The following is a 15,645-nucleotide window of genomic DNA, read 5'->3' as shown; positions in this document are numbered from 1 at the left end:
ATAATCCTATCAATGATCGACCGTTTCTGCGAAAATTGTGCCTTTTAATTCCAAATACCGTTGTAGAGTCATAATCAAGATGTGCAGAGAACGTGGATTTACCGTGTCGATGAATGGCACAGAGACGTGTTAAAAAGGGTAGGTGAGAATTGAAGCGATTCCTATAAGGTTAAATTTAAACTCCGTCCCGCTACGAGTCGTATATCAGCTACAATCCGAAAAGTGCAGGCTCTCGTCACTGAGACGAATCTAGGTACACGGGCTCTATAAACAGTATTAAAACATCCAAGACAAATTACACAATATTTCATCTTGAAATGAGATTGGAAAACTGTCGAAAGCAACGTATTTAAAAATTCTACAAACCATGTTGCAGAAAGTCGCACCAACTGTCGACGGTTCTACAAGCACCATCTAGCGTGCGACATAAAAATACATTGTCCCACTGGACGAGATATATTTGTACCTTATTGATTAAACGGCAGTGTGCAATTTTCTACACAGAACGTGGTACTGAAGACTTCCACAGATAGTACAATGCCGTAGGGAAAACTAGCAAAGGATTCGTGATCGTTGCTGGATTCTTTATAATGGGTTGGTGCAATTGAAACGTCAGTTTTCCGTAAAGCAACCAACGGATGGACTGAGGTCATATGTTCGACATCATGAACTCCATACATGTTCAGAAAACAGATTGGATGCTCCGTCAGGGAGAAGAGAGTAAGTTGTTGAACAGAGTCGTGTAAAAAATGCACCATGAGAAGAATGAGTGATTTTCCTTTATGAGTTCGTGCCGCTGAAACATGGTTGAAATAAATGAGCTCCTCAGCCATAGACTAACTGCACATTACGAGATCCTCAGTACATACTAGAAAAGGACCCTCAGAAAGGTCTCTGTGCAACTTAAGCATACACCACACCACTACCGTTCGGCAGCTCCGTGCAATCGTTAAGGTGAGAAAGCTGAACACCTGGGTGCCACATGAGTTGACACAGGCCAACAAGAATCGCTGTCTGGAGGCGTGCAGTTCTCTGAGGTATATAATAACCAGGAAGGCTTTCTGCATTGAATTGTCACTTCTGGTTAAAAATGTATTTTCTATAATCGTAAACGGTCGGGACAACAGTTGAATCGTGATCAACATCCATGATGATTTCCAAAACTAACCCTGCACCCAGAGAATGTATTGTACTCGGTATGGTAGGCGTGATCTATCATGTCTTTCTCCATCGAAGCGTAAAGACCACTGCGAATCGCTAGTGTTGAACTCCATTAAGTGCACTGCAAACTTTTTGGCAAGCCATCCAAACACTGGTGGACTACCAGTGTATTTGACGTCTTCTGGTATCTCGATTACTTCTTGGGAGGGAAGAACTTTTCACATATCCCATACACAGCCCCTCATTCAGTCGAAATATCGTATAGATTTGCTTCTGAATTTACGATTTGTAAACTCTATTCTCATATACTATTGAAATGAAAATGAAATCTTTAAGTTTTACGTCCCACGGTTATGCCGGTTAGGCTAAAGGAGACGGTGATAATGAGAGATGAGTGAAATGGTGGAATGAAGAAAGTGGGAGGAAACGGGAGAACCCCGAGAAAACCCACGAGCACGGTGTTTGTCCACCACAAAGTTCACTTGGCAGAGGCTGGGATCGAACCCGGGACCCCAAGCACCAGAGGTGAACGCTCTACCACTGAGCCACCGCGCCCCCCTCATATACTATTGAGTTACTTTATACTGAAATAGCTGGCTAGCTCGTATCTGTCAAGGATGCGAAGTTCACAGCTTTGCATAAACAACCCAAAGTATTTGATATCTTCGGTACTGCCAATGTACGTATAATTGAAAGTGACCAACCAATCGATCCTCTGGTAGTACGTAGAGCACCAACGTTGGCTCCAACTAAAGAATTATGAACGATTTTCGATGTAGATAATAAAAAACAACGTCGTATTGATATACACGAGTCATCTACGTGTGATTTAGATAATTTATGAACACTTGTAATTTCTGGTGCACTACATATCAACCTCATATAATCATAATCATAATGTATTGCATCCGTTCATCGTCATACAACGAAATTGGACATGCCAGTTATATATATACCAGTATACAGTACATAAACATACATACTATTATTACATACGGATTCTTATAGATTCACTATTTACTTACCATACATTTAATTTTACGCATACGAATTATTTTGTACATATTCTTCAACTGAGTAAAAGCATTGTTCTATCAAGTACCTTTTAAGGTTGGATCTAAAGCTATTGACAGAGACCTGATTTTTTATACATGATGGAAGTAGATTGTATAATAGAATACCTTTGTGCGTAACTGATTTATTGTATATATTTGTTCTATGTGCATGCAAGTGAATGTCGTCTTTACTTCTTGTGTTGTACCTGTGAATGTCTTTGTTAACAATAAATTCACTACTATGTTTTTTCAAATACATTAATATTTAACAAATACATTGAGGGAAGAGTCATTATTTCAAGTTCCTTAAAAATATTTCTGCAAGAAGAGTCCGATTCTACTCCTGCAAGTACTCTTACCACTTTCTTCTGCAGCCTAAAGATAACAATACTTTTAGGTGCATTTCCCCAGAACATCAAGCCATATTTTATTATAGAATGAAAATTTGAGTAATATACACACTTGGTTGTTTTTACATTAATCTTATCTCTTACACATCTAATTGCATAACACAGTTTGCTTAACTTACTTCTTGCATGTTCTATATGTGGTTCCCAGTTGAAATTATTAGATATTTTAACTCCAAGAAAGGTAGCAGTTTCTACATATTTAACTGTCTTATTATTTATTCTTATTATTGTATTGGCTTATGAAAATTTAAGGCACATGTTTTATTTGCATTAATAATTAGGTCATTTTTAGTCATCCAACTTGAAAGTTGGTTCATTGCCGTTTGGCAGTTTGAGCTAATTCACTTTCATCTTTCCCACTAACTATTACATTTGTATCATCTGCATATAAGGTCACACATGAACTGTTAATACTTTCAGAAAGATCATTTATATGAAGAAGAAAGAGAGGTGGCCCTGGAGTTGATCCCTGTGGTACTCCACGATTAATAACTTCTTCACTTGATACACATTTTTGAATTTTATTATTAACTATTCATGTGATTTCAGTTACTTGCTTCCGATCTTTAAGGTATGATTCAAACCATTTATTTGCTAAGCCTCTAATACCATAGCAACTAAGTTTTTCTAGCAATATATTATGATTTACTAAATCGAAGGCTTTTGTTAGATCTAAAAATATTCCTATAGATAATTCTTTCTCATCCAACAACTTTCTGCAGGTTTGTAGGAAATGAAAAATTGCTGTCTCTGTGGATTTACCTTTCAAGAAACCACGTTGTGTGTTGGATATAATAGAATATTTATTAATGAAATCCATTACCCGATTGAACATTATTTTTTCCAGAATTTTACCTATAATGGGTAGCAATGATATCGGTCTATAGTTTTCTATTTCATTGAATTTAGCTTTGTTTGTATAACTGTTTAACGTTAGCAACTTTTAGTTTATCGGGAAAGGTTCCTGTGGCGATTGAAATATTTGAGAGATAACATAATGATAATAATAATAGCATAATGATATAATATATTTGCAGAACTCCTACTGTCAAACGGGAACTTAAGTTGTCATCAAGATCAATGAGCCAAATTCTATTTTACCTGACGGTAATCTTTAGTTGTTAATTTAGATTTATGCTCAACACTTGTGATGACTAAGTCAGGTAGCATTTCATTGTCTCTGGGCTTAAGATCGATTCAATGGAATTTAAAGTAAAAAACCTACTGGATCGTTGATACAACTTTTGTCTTTGGTATACTGATTCGAAGCATTAACCATGTTGTCCCACTTGTTCACAGACCAGTCACACATTTCCACTGTGAGGACCGGTGATCAGCATCTCAAGTCCACAAAAAAGCCGGTACCATAATACTAACAAATACGATACTGGAACTTCGACAACCCAATATTTTCGTGAACATCTATGATGTTGATTTAGGTATATGAGAAATGAACTAGATAGCGCAGTCATTAGCACAGTAATCCGGAATCCGGATTCAACTTCTAGCCTAATTGCACTTTTCACTCTTTAAATTTCATTGAATTCGTACTTGTAGAGAATATGGTATAGAAAAAAAAATGTACCCTCCTTTTCTTATATTATGTACAGGGTGAACCTGAAAGATGTGCACAAACTCCGAAAGGTGATTCGTGACATCAAAACATGACAACAAGTCCTCTTGTATGTTGTATAACTCCGCGCCGTGTACGAAGGAGTGACAGAGGGTAACAACTTGGAATCGACAATCGAATCCTGACAATTGGAATGTAACAGAAAGATATGCATAAACTACGGGAAATGATTCGTGACATCAAAACTAAATAAATGTGGCTATGAACATCAGCAAAATGGTACATTATGTATTGCGCAGACAAAGATAGTTTGTGCACATCTTTCTGTTCAGTTCCAATTGTCATGATTCGATTGTCGAGTCCAACTTGGCACCCCTGTCACTCGTACATGACGCGGAACTCGACAACATGCAAAAGGACTTATTGTCTTCTTTTGATGTCACGAATCGTCTACCGGAGTTCGTGCACATCTTTCTGTTCTGTTCCAATTATCAGGATTAGACTGTCGATTCCAAGTTGGCACCCCTGTCATTCGTACACGACGTGGAATTCGACAACATGCAACAGGACTTTTTGTCTTCTTTTGAGTCACGAATCACCTCCCGGAGCTCGTGCACAACTTTCAGGTTCACCCTGTATAGATTATCAAGCTTCATAGGTATTCGTACATGTGTTGCAGGCACAGCAGTTACTTTGAAACTTTTAATAATCAGTTCTTCCAATTTTTGGATATACTTTTCCACATAGCAAGAAACAATGTGTACGTTTCCGAGATTGATATCCTTCTCAAGCGTCTAGTCACTGTGGTCCAATCTCCCACAGAGGACATTCAATCACAGTAGCTGCTTTCTAACTACACTTTAAGCCGTTTGTTGATGGAAACATCAAGTAGCTGAAGAACTTATGTTAGACCACCTAGAATAACATGAAGATCAATCTTGAAGCTCGAATATGATCTAAAGCTGCCCAACACAAGAAGAGAACGTAGCCGCTACAGAGCTCCAGGTCGCTTACATCACACACTCTGTAGCCAGTTCTGAATCTAAACGACATCCATCTACTTCTTGTCGTGAACTCGCACAATTCTAGGTGGCAGTTTTTGTTTTGGCATTATTTTTCTCTTATAAAAACCACATATGCTGTAAATTTTCCCCATTGGCAGTTGTTGCTAACATAACAGTTGATCTTTGTTGTTCAGATCCGAATGTGCATATTGGTGCAGATTCCGTTCCCCGTTCATTACAGTGTAGTTATAGGAAGCATCAAAATAAACTTGTGTCTGATCTGCATTTGCAATTTTAGAAACTAAATACTGAATAGCTTTACGCTTTGCGATAATGAAGTATATATAATATTGTCGTACGCCGGCGAAAAAAAAAAAAAATCATTTCTCTTCGTCATTTTCCGCAGCCAGCCTTTACTCACCGTCAATTGTCAAGTATGAATTTATTCTTCTCATGACGCAGCAAACAGTTTTATTTGACGTTTCTCGTGTCACTGCACAGCCTTGTGCACACATATCACGACCACATGCAGCCATGTTTTATTCTAAGTTCGAAATCTTGTATTTCAAAATACGAAACGCACGTCTGGTTTTCATCGTTACTGGTACGTAGTTCATCAAGTTGTTTGAACGGACTGTCACACACACTTTTCATCCACAACTTTCAATTCAAAAGTAAAAGTAACCCTTCACCCACACTTTGCTTTTACACAAGCCACTTTCTAACAAGACAGACGAAAGCAATGCTACTATCAATGTAAAGAAAACCTGAAATATATAAAAAGAATTCGTTCTAGGGAGAAAGGAGGGGAAAGGAAAATCAGTACAAAATAAGGATATCCTTAAGATCAGAGAACCGGATACAGAGGAAACCTGTTTTCACTTACTTTCATTCCTGTCAGTTATCTAGTCGGTGGATTGCTGGCACCGATGTTATGACTGAAGGACAGCTGCGTAAGGGAACGTCTATATTTTTGTCGAATTCCTAGCGCCAACTAGACATAAAACAAATGCCTTTCTTAAAGGTACAGGGGCCGGCCTTAAGTCGATTGCTTCCAATCGGGCCCCACGTAGTGCAGTCTGCTCGACTCTTCAGCGCCGTTTTAACAGCATATTAGGCCCCAGAGCAAACAAGTGTGTTGTGGTTTTTATGATTAAATTTTGTTCCTAATGCATATAATGAATACATGCCATTCTGCTCTCGGGGACCCCGGCCAAGAGGCTATGGCACCGTTAAGAAGGCTCTGCTACTCTCGGTTGTCAAGTACACACAACATATTGCAATACAGGTACATGAACTTAGGGAGAGGCCATACCGTCCCTTGTAAACAAGTAAATGAATCATAGTTTGTATTAAGTTTTCGGGCATAAGCAAATATTTTCTGAATTTAATGCTGCAGTAGTTTCTTTTACGTTTACAACTTCCGTTGTAAAAATAGATTCATCCGCCTAGGGGGTAAAACAGATATGTCCAGGGAGTATTCTGCACACCTCCAACACCCCTAACACTCTTCCAAATTTCCTTACACACACCCCTGGGCGTAAAAATATTATTTTCTTTGAGTTTGTGTAAAAATGAATATCATTATCCTGTGTGCACACCCTTTTTTATTTTGAACACCCCACTAAAAGTTCCTGGCATTCTTACTGATTATATCATGTGATACTACCGTGAATACCGGGATTGTATCAAATAAATCAGCCTCAGTGCGACTTCTTTGCATATCCTTTCTCTTATTATAACTATATTAAAAACAAAAAAGCAGAAGATAAACTTTGCCTTCTTCTGTGGAAAATCCCGTGGATGTATTTTTTTTTCTTTAAATGAAGTCAGGAAAACCGAATGTATTCTAGTGTGTACTGAATACTACTAGTGTGTACTACTGTGGCTGCTTATGAAGGTTTGTCTTCTAACTCGACTAATCCAATGGAAAATATGTCATCCATCTTCCATCTCTTCCTTCAGATCTGTGATCGTCTCATCACCATTTCATTTTGTTTGCAGTCGATAACGATTTCAAGCTGATTATACTTTTCATAAATAGCTACCTACGATGTTTTCACTAGCGTACATTAGGTTTTCCTGACTTGAATTCTTTTCAAAAAAATACAATTGTTAAGAAATCTTTGAACCAACGAATTCATATCAATGTGCTTTTCATTATGTCTTACAAATATAAACTTATGGAAACATAGACTTCACCATTGTATTTCTCGTAAAATTCTAGCCCAATTTGATATATTACATGACCTCCTCTTAAAAAAAAAAAAAAAAAAAAAAAAAAAAAAAAAAAAGTGGAGCGAGATACAAGATGATCAACTTCAAGATGGAGGCCATGATAAGCATGCCCTCATATAGATGTCTATTTCCTCCTAGTGTCGATTAATATGTTTTTTTTCTTTTATCCGTTTTACAAATAAAATGAAATTTTCAAACTTGAAACATATTTTTATGGCTTATCCTGATCAATCACATTTTTGGCCACTGCGGGCACTTTATGGACGGAAGGCATCTTAAATTTTTCTTACGCCCGTTTCTTCATATTTCACAATTCTCTGCCAAGTTTGGTCAAGAAACCAGATTTCGACATCGATAGGCCTACTTGTAAGAGAAGAAATGAAATTAAATTAAATTAAATCTTTAAGTTTTACGTCCCACGGTTATGCCAGTTAGGCTAAAGGAGACGGTGATGATGAGAGAAATTGTGGAATGAAGAAAGTGGGAGGAAACGGGAGAACTCGGAGAAAACTCACGACCACGGTGTTTGTCCACCACAAAGTCCACACGGCGCGAGCTGGGATCGAACCAGGGACCCCAAGCATCGGAGTGAACGCTCTACCACTGAGCCACCGCGCCCCTTTTCTAAGAGAAGAAAAGTATGAAATACTGGTACAGAACCTTCTTGAAAAACTGCGAAGCACAAGGATGAAATACTTATTTTAAGATTCATTCGCTGTTTGCATTTCCATTTGAGTTATTTCTCTGAAAAATTAGCTGCTATAAGCAATGAACAAAGTGAGCGTTTTCACCAGAACATTTTGCAGAAGGAAACACGTTTTAAAGGGAAATGGGTAACCAATAGACCAGCAGGGAAAGCGATATATATGGGTTTTACAGACCTTGGTGCAAGTTAGTTGTAAAAGTGGGGCCCCGCAAAATGTTCCCAATCGGGCCCCCATCACCGAAGGCCGGCCCTATAAAGGTATATATGACATTTTTTTTATAGCAGATAAAATCATACTTCATCATGAGTAAAGACGAATAAAATTGCTGTTATATAAAAAGAATAAAATTACAAATACAAGCAACTTATATTTTCAAGTTGAGGAAATCTGACTTTTATGCTGCAACATTATGCGGGTCATATAAAATGAAATCTTTAAGTTTTACGTCCCATGGTTATGCCGGCTAGGCTAAAGGAGATGATGATGATGAGAAATCAATGAAATGGTGGAATGAAGAAAGTGGGAGGTAACGGGACAACCACGAAAAAACCCACGCACATGGTGTTTGTCCACCACAAAGTTCACTTGGTGCGAGCTGAAATCGAACGAACGACCTCATGCACCAAAGGTGGACGCTCTACCACTGAGCCACCGTGGCCCCTGCGGATCACGTGTCGAAAATTTTATCTCTACAGGCCATTACGTGAGAGTATACGGAATATAGTTCTGATTTATCACTGATGATTTTGCTTTGTAGCATAACTGTTTCATTTTAGCCATATTCTGATAAAATACACAGATTTCGAGCACAAATATACGATACTTTTAATCTACATAATACCAAAATTTATAGTGTAGTCAAGACAGTAGAGAGGATCACGTGAAATATTTCCACGTATGGTATATGAATAGTCACCGTTACCCGTTAAGATATCAAACGACTAACTTCGAATGAAATCGGCAAAGATAATAGTTCAAAGTCTCAGTTGCAAAAACAGAATTCAAAAATTAGCTTATATGTATGGGCTATAGATAGCGGGTGTTAAAGTCGTCTTTATCCGCTAATACGTTAATGGATTGACATTATTAACGAACAAGATCGAAGTAGTTCGAAAACAGAATTAAAAAAATTCGATTACATGTACCAGATAGGGGCTATGGATCACCACTGTTAAAGTAGCCGTTATCCGTTAATTTGTTAACGGATTAACTCTATTAACAAATTCAGCCGAGATAATCGCTCTAGCTATCTGTTGGAAAAAAACATAAATAAACATTTCGCTCTCATGTATGAAATATGAGTTATAGATAACCACTGTTAAAGTAGTCTTTATCTGTTAATGAGTTAATGGATTGACTCCATTAAAGGACTCAGTTGAAATAATCACTCTAGCTATATACGACAAAAAATGATTCCAAAAACTAGCTTAAATGTATAGAATATGGGCACAGGAGAGGATAGTCACAGTTAAAATAGCAGTTATGCGTTAATAGAATGGACTCCATTAACAAACTCGGTCGATATAATCGCTCTAGTTATATGTTGAAAAAAAAAGAATTAAAAACACTCGCTTTCAATAATGGAATATAAGCTAGAGATAGCTACCGTTACAGTCACTATTATCCGTTACCTTGTTAACGGATTAGCTCCATTAAAGTACTCGCCTGAGAGAATCGCTCTAGCTGTTGCAAAAAATTGAATTAAAAATTCGCTTACATATAGCCCTATGGGTTTTCAATATTAACAATTAAAGTCACCGTTATCCGTTAACAAATTGACTTCCATTAACGTACTCGGCTGAGATAATAGCTCTAGCTATCTGTTGCAAAAACAGAATTCAAAATTCCGACTACATGTATACGATAGGGCCTATAGATAGCCACCGTTAAAATGACCGTTATCTCTTAACGGATTGACTCTATTAAGAAACTAGCCTGAGATAACCGCTCTAGGTATCTATTGCAAGAAACAGAATTTAAATATTCGCATCCGTTCTAGTTATCGTACGGAATAACGGACGGACTCTCGTACTAAAAACACAATCTTACAAGTCGGACTGCGTGATCCTAATAAACATATCATACAATATTGTCGTATAACATATGAATAGTGTCTGGTAATCAATTACAGAAATATGGTCTATTAACCACTCTATATTTTCAAAGAAAGAAAAAAAAATACGTTTTAAATCTACACGGGATTAGTCTTAGAGTATTTCAAGAAATGAGAGAGAAAACGGAATTATCATCAAAATTGAACAGCAAAACCTACTTGAATCAGTCTCATAAATTATTTCAGAGAAGTAAATTCCCCCTAGAAATTGTCATCACCTTCTCTTATGATATCGCCATGCTATTTGGTTTTCGAGTTGTACAAGACCAAACCCTGGATGATTTTACTTATGTGAAAATCACCAACATGTGGGATTGATCGATGTAGGTTTTACTTTCATTTTGATATTAATTCCTTTTCTTCCTTATTCCTTATTCCTCATGTAGGTTCGAAACGTTATCTGCAAGAATATAAGAATGGTAAATGGATGGATAATTTATATTATATATATATATATATATATATATATATATATATATCTGAATACCACAAGCACATTTCTTCGGCAAAAAAGGCCCTCCTTAAAACTCTTATTTAAGACGGTTTCATACTGTGAAATATATAAATAGTGATTTCTTTTCTATAAGGACCTAAAAAGAAAAATCAGTAATGAATAATAAGTAATCTACGCTTCGTTACAAAGAATTAAAAAACATCAATTTTCAGAAGGATCCAACGTAAGAGCTTAAGAAAGTATACTGAAACTGAGCAGGAAATTGCAACTCAATATTTACCAAAGTGTGTCAATGGTTCAATACACTATTACGAAAATTACCTCTGCCAATGGTTCCTTGAGCAATGCTTTTAATCTGCATAACACTTGATCTGCTTGCGTATGCTCTTCTCTCTGTTGATCATTACGAATACAGTTTCCTTGAAATGCAGAAATGTCTGCAATATCCGCTAAGATTTAAAAAAAGAAAAAATGTTATTTAGCACCAATACTTGTAAAAAAAAAAAATGCATCATCATGTTTGTAAATATGGAAAAACAAATCGTAAAATATTTTAAACCTTGTTCATAGAAATACTGGAATATACGATTATGTATCCGTAGCATGGTGATATGGTAAGCTTGCAAATGAATAAATCTTTATGCTATTCCCATCTAGAATATAATGTACTGTGTCATTATTGTATGGCAAGCTATACAATTCTGAACTCGAACAGGTTTATCTTTTTGTTATATGTTTAAAAAAAATGATCATACTACCACCACAGGAGACAGTCCTCATATGAACTGACTTTTTTGAAAGTGTCAACACATGGGGGTGCATTATTGATTTCCTTTCACTCCTTCGAAAACTTAAAAATGAAGTAATTGTAGGATCAAAACGTAGTTATTTGCATAAAGTACGACAAGTCTCATTTCTATAACTGACAAAAAATGTTAAAACTAAATTGGTGATCCTTGAATCCATTCATTAAATTCAAATTTATTATCTCAAAATAAGTGTGTGTCAGAGAGTAATTTTTTCAGTATCTTTTGAAAAATATTTGCATAAATCGAGCCAGAATTTTACTGCCAACCATATAAAAGTTCTTTTCTAGCAGTGGTGGCGTGAAATGTTGCAGTTACTTTGATCTTTGGTATTTATTTAAATTCTTCCACTAGGAAGTTTATCCGTATTTATAATTATCGTATTTGAAACGGGAAACACTATTATTAAGGTAAGTTATATACAGAATAATGTGTTCATTGCATCAGTTTCGAAGTTTACCGCATTATGTATATTTTGATAATGCTAGAAAATGTAGTTTGCGACAAAAAAGTGTAGTATATTGTATAACAAATATGTTTTATTTTGTCGATGACTGAACATAACTACAATGCAGTAAACAAGTTACATGGCACGGACTGCTGATACACCAGCGACACGGTCAACTTTTTTTGAGTTCTAGTGCATCTTCCCTCCAAGATCCTTGTTTTACGTAGTTAAAGTATCACCTTTACAGAAAATTTCCAAAAAAGCAATGAAGTAGTTATTGTGAATGTATAAATGCCGATACTGCAACTGAAACATCCACTGTACTGGATTGGTTCTGTAAATTACCAACACATCCATGCTTTTATGGATTGAAGGAATAAAACAGAAACGTTGTGTCATTGGTAATGTAATAAAACAAGTCATTTCGGAGAAGTCAAGGCAAGCGGAAGACCGGGATTCGAATCTCGCCATCCTCCAGATTTTTAAATGATATTTTATTAATCTACTATTTCCCATGAAAAATAATATTCGAACATCTAGTTTAGCATATTACTGTACTTTCTTACTTCGTATTCCTCATAACCTGCAATGCAAGTACACATAAAATACATGGAATACTTACGAGCATCATTTTGATGCAACGTTGATCTGAAGAACAATACAAACTCTTCTTTCGAATAACTTTCCACGTTATTCACCATCGCTTTGTTTCTCAAGTTTTTATCATTTGATATCAGCACCTGAAAGAAAAATAACATCATACGTTACAACGATCATTGTTGCAGACTGACTACTGCAGATGTACAGTTGTGAATGTCAGGGGAAAAAATGGTTACTTATGTAAGAAAGTGGACGTTATGAATTGATTGATGAGTCGATGTAAACACGTTACAATGATCCAAGATATTATGGTAATTATATATTTAATTACTAAGTGTTGATGGCTATAAACTAATGATTTACAACATATTATAAACTAATTTGGAAGGATAATACGGATTAGTTATTTACAATGGCGTTGAAAAACGTGCATAAGAATATGCTGATTATGCTACAGACAGTACATAATTAGATAACTAAATAATTACATCAAGTGGTGAAATGGACGAGTTTTGTATGAGATCATTGCGCAGTTCCAGACAATAATCTTTAATAATATATGTATGTCTCTCTCTGTGATCAGCTCTTACCGTAGAAAGGAGTTCCTCTTCGTTATTTATTTATTTCAGTGAGCGTTGCTCTTTTTTTCTATTTCTTTATTTCACTTATTTCTTTACTTTTACATATGATATATTGCATGAACCTTATTCTTTCCTTACGAAGAACGAATATTTCAGCTAGCAGTAAAATAATACCTCATTCGAGTGTAACTGGGAACAACGATCCTTTGAATTCCAGGCTTCACACAGACACATATTCTTTACTGATAAGGAACTGGTCAAAAAAAAGATCTTTCAGTCAGTAATTCTTGTAACAGCTTGGTGGCGAATATTTGAGACAGTGAATAACGTTGATTATTCAATGAATAAAACCCGGAATACTGATGTGTTCATTATATCATCATCGAATATAGAAAGGCGAAAATTTAGCTGAGACTGGACAAGCTAAGCTTTTGCCAAAGAAATAAAACCGAATCTAGTGAAATTCAGAATAAACATGATGACTAGTTAAAATTACAAGGGTACTCGTGGAAAACGCAATACTGAAAGTGGTTACGCACAGGACATTATCCTAATAAAATACAGAAAACCGATGATGATTCTACAATACCTGATAAAAGTGAATCCAATATGGATCACACTCCGAACATAACACACTGTTGGGAAAATGACTGTAAAATACTGTCAATTTCGAAGTAACTGTCCCGGAAGATCAAGTAAAAAGGATTTCATAGTGAATCCAATGGAAATTATAATGGTACTGATCACCCATTTAATAACGTGGACGTATCCAAAGCATCAGGTAAAATAACTGAAGCTCAATTTGAAGAAGTCTTAGTTATTGCTCCTCCTAATATTGATAATAGTATTGGCTATGTGTAACTTCTAGGGTGGCATCACTCTGGTATACGGTAGACCGACAATAAAAAAGAAGTTAATTGTGCACAGCTAATTAATATAGTTTATTTCTGCCGAATGAAGAAACTCAAACACAATCATCAGAAGACTGGATTACAACAAACCAGTAAACTTAAAACTAAAACTTGGGATCTTTTAGTTTCTAATTTAAATTCACGAAGCAATAACTCCTTAAGAAGAATTTCAAAAGTTTGTGGTGTGTGTGTGTAGTTAATAGAATAGGATAAACTGTAATTCTAGACTTAGGAAATAAGTCCGTTTGAAACTATTATACGAGCACTCACAACCGAGCAACCGTAATAACAACTCAGTCACTCATTGAATGGATAGGTTAAATAAATTGGATTATGCACGAAGGAAACATGATCAAATGTACTCCCTAGATATCTCAATGTTAATTTATCCTCATTCACTTGACTTACGTAGAGTAAAACCAGATACAGACTGCATCAATGAAAGCTAGTGATAATTGTTTCGCCATTATCGTGTTAAATATGTTTAGATATTTCACGTTAATTTTATTAATTTAATGTTTCACAAAAAGATATAATATGGAATTTTACTAATATGCCGTTTTCCAAACTTATCTTAATCTACTGAATATACTCGATTTAGTAACAATTCTTCTTCTATTAATCCGATGTTTGTATTAGTTCATTTTGAATGTGCTTAATCTAATGCGCTCAATCCAATATTAGTATTTCTTACTATTATTGCTGTTGGTTTAATGCTTGTGCAAATGAATTTATTATCGTAACTTCAATCTTTTCTCGTTTGAATTGTTCCAATCTCATGCTGTTGTGATTTGTTAGCTTACTATTATTCAGCAACGAAAGCATAATGAAACTTTATATCATATTCTTAGGTTTATGTTAATATTTAGTTGATATAAAGAATTGGAACATAATAATATATAATGGGTAATATAGATAATGGGAGTAAATAACATGAATATTGGAAATTTATTTATTACCTAGGTACAATTGTATAAGAATAGTATATAGATATTGTAAAAAATTACCTTTAAGAAAGGTAGAAGGTAGAGCAATTTACACATGAGAATCGGTTGTTTACCACAACCTTTTATTATAAAAGTTTCTGTTATAAAATAATGTAACACAGAATCACTATAATTGTGATCATAAGACCAATACAAAATCCACTACGTAGTGAAGGTGAATAGGAGTTCCAAGCCTAGGGAAGGTTTCCCACAAAGCTCCACGCAAGCAGAGCAGAAAGGGAAAACACAAAGTTCCACGTAAGCTGGATTGTTGCGGTTTGGAATCTCTCAAAGCTCCATGCAAGCTAAGGGAGTTGCTAAGTTCCGACAATGCTGCAGGCAAACAGAGTGGGGCAGGAAGCCTCATAGCGTCAGGCAAGCTAGAAGACTTGGGTTAGGTAAGAATCTCACAGGGCTCCAGGCAAACTACGAAAGATGAGTTGACCAGCAGAAATTGATGTCGATTGTGGCGATGCTTGGAGTTTTATACCTTCTTCGGCAGTGGGGGCGTTGGTGTTCCTCTTCCATCACACGAACAAATAGTGACGATGATTCCTGTCCTCTGCTTCATGTAGTAACTCGTAGTAAAAGAACATGT

General features: G+C 35.9%; 1 protein-coding gene across 1 annotated transcript in view; it reads right to left on the bottom strand.

Annotated features, from left to right (window-relative positions):
- Window positions 1–15,645, bottom strand: part of LOC145688461 (uncharacterized) — a 239,993-nt gene that overhangs the window by 70,387 nt on the left and 153,961 nt on the right. Inside the window, exons 8-9 of the mRNA XM_081762724.1 lie at window positions 12,592–12,709; window positions 11,037–11,164 (exon numbers count right to left, since the gene is read on the bottom strand). Coding sequence (XP_081618850.1) covers window positions 11,037–11,164; window positions 12,592–12,709 — 246 coding nt within the window. The remainder of the gene's footprint in view (window positions 1–11,036; window positions 11,165–12,591; window positions 12,710–15,645) is intronic.

The sequence above is a fragment of the Thermobia domestica genome, chromosome 6 (genome assembly GCF_964235325.1).
Source record: "Thermobia domestica chromosome 6, izTheDome1.hap1.1, whole genome shotgun sequence".
NCBI classification, from domain to species: domain Eukaryota; kingdom Metazoa; phylum Arthropoda; class Insecta; order Zygentoma; family Lepismatidae; genus Thermobia; species Thermobia domestica.
The sequence above is the reverse complement of the archived record's forward strand: the minus strand, read 5'-3'. Positions and strand labels throughout refer to the sequence as shown.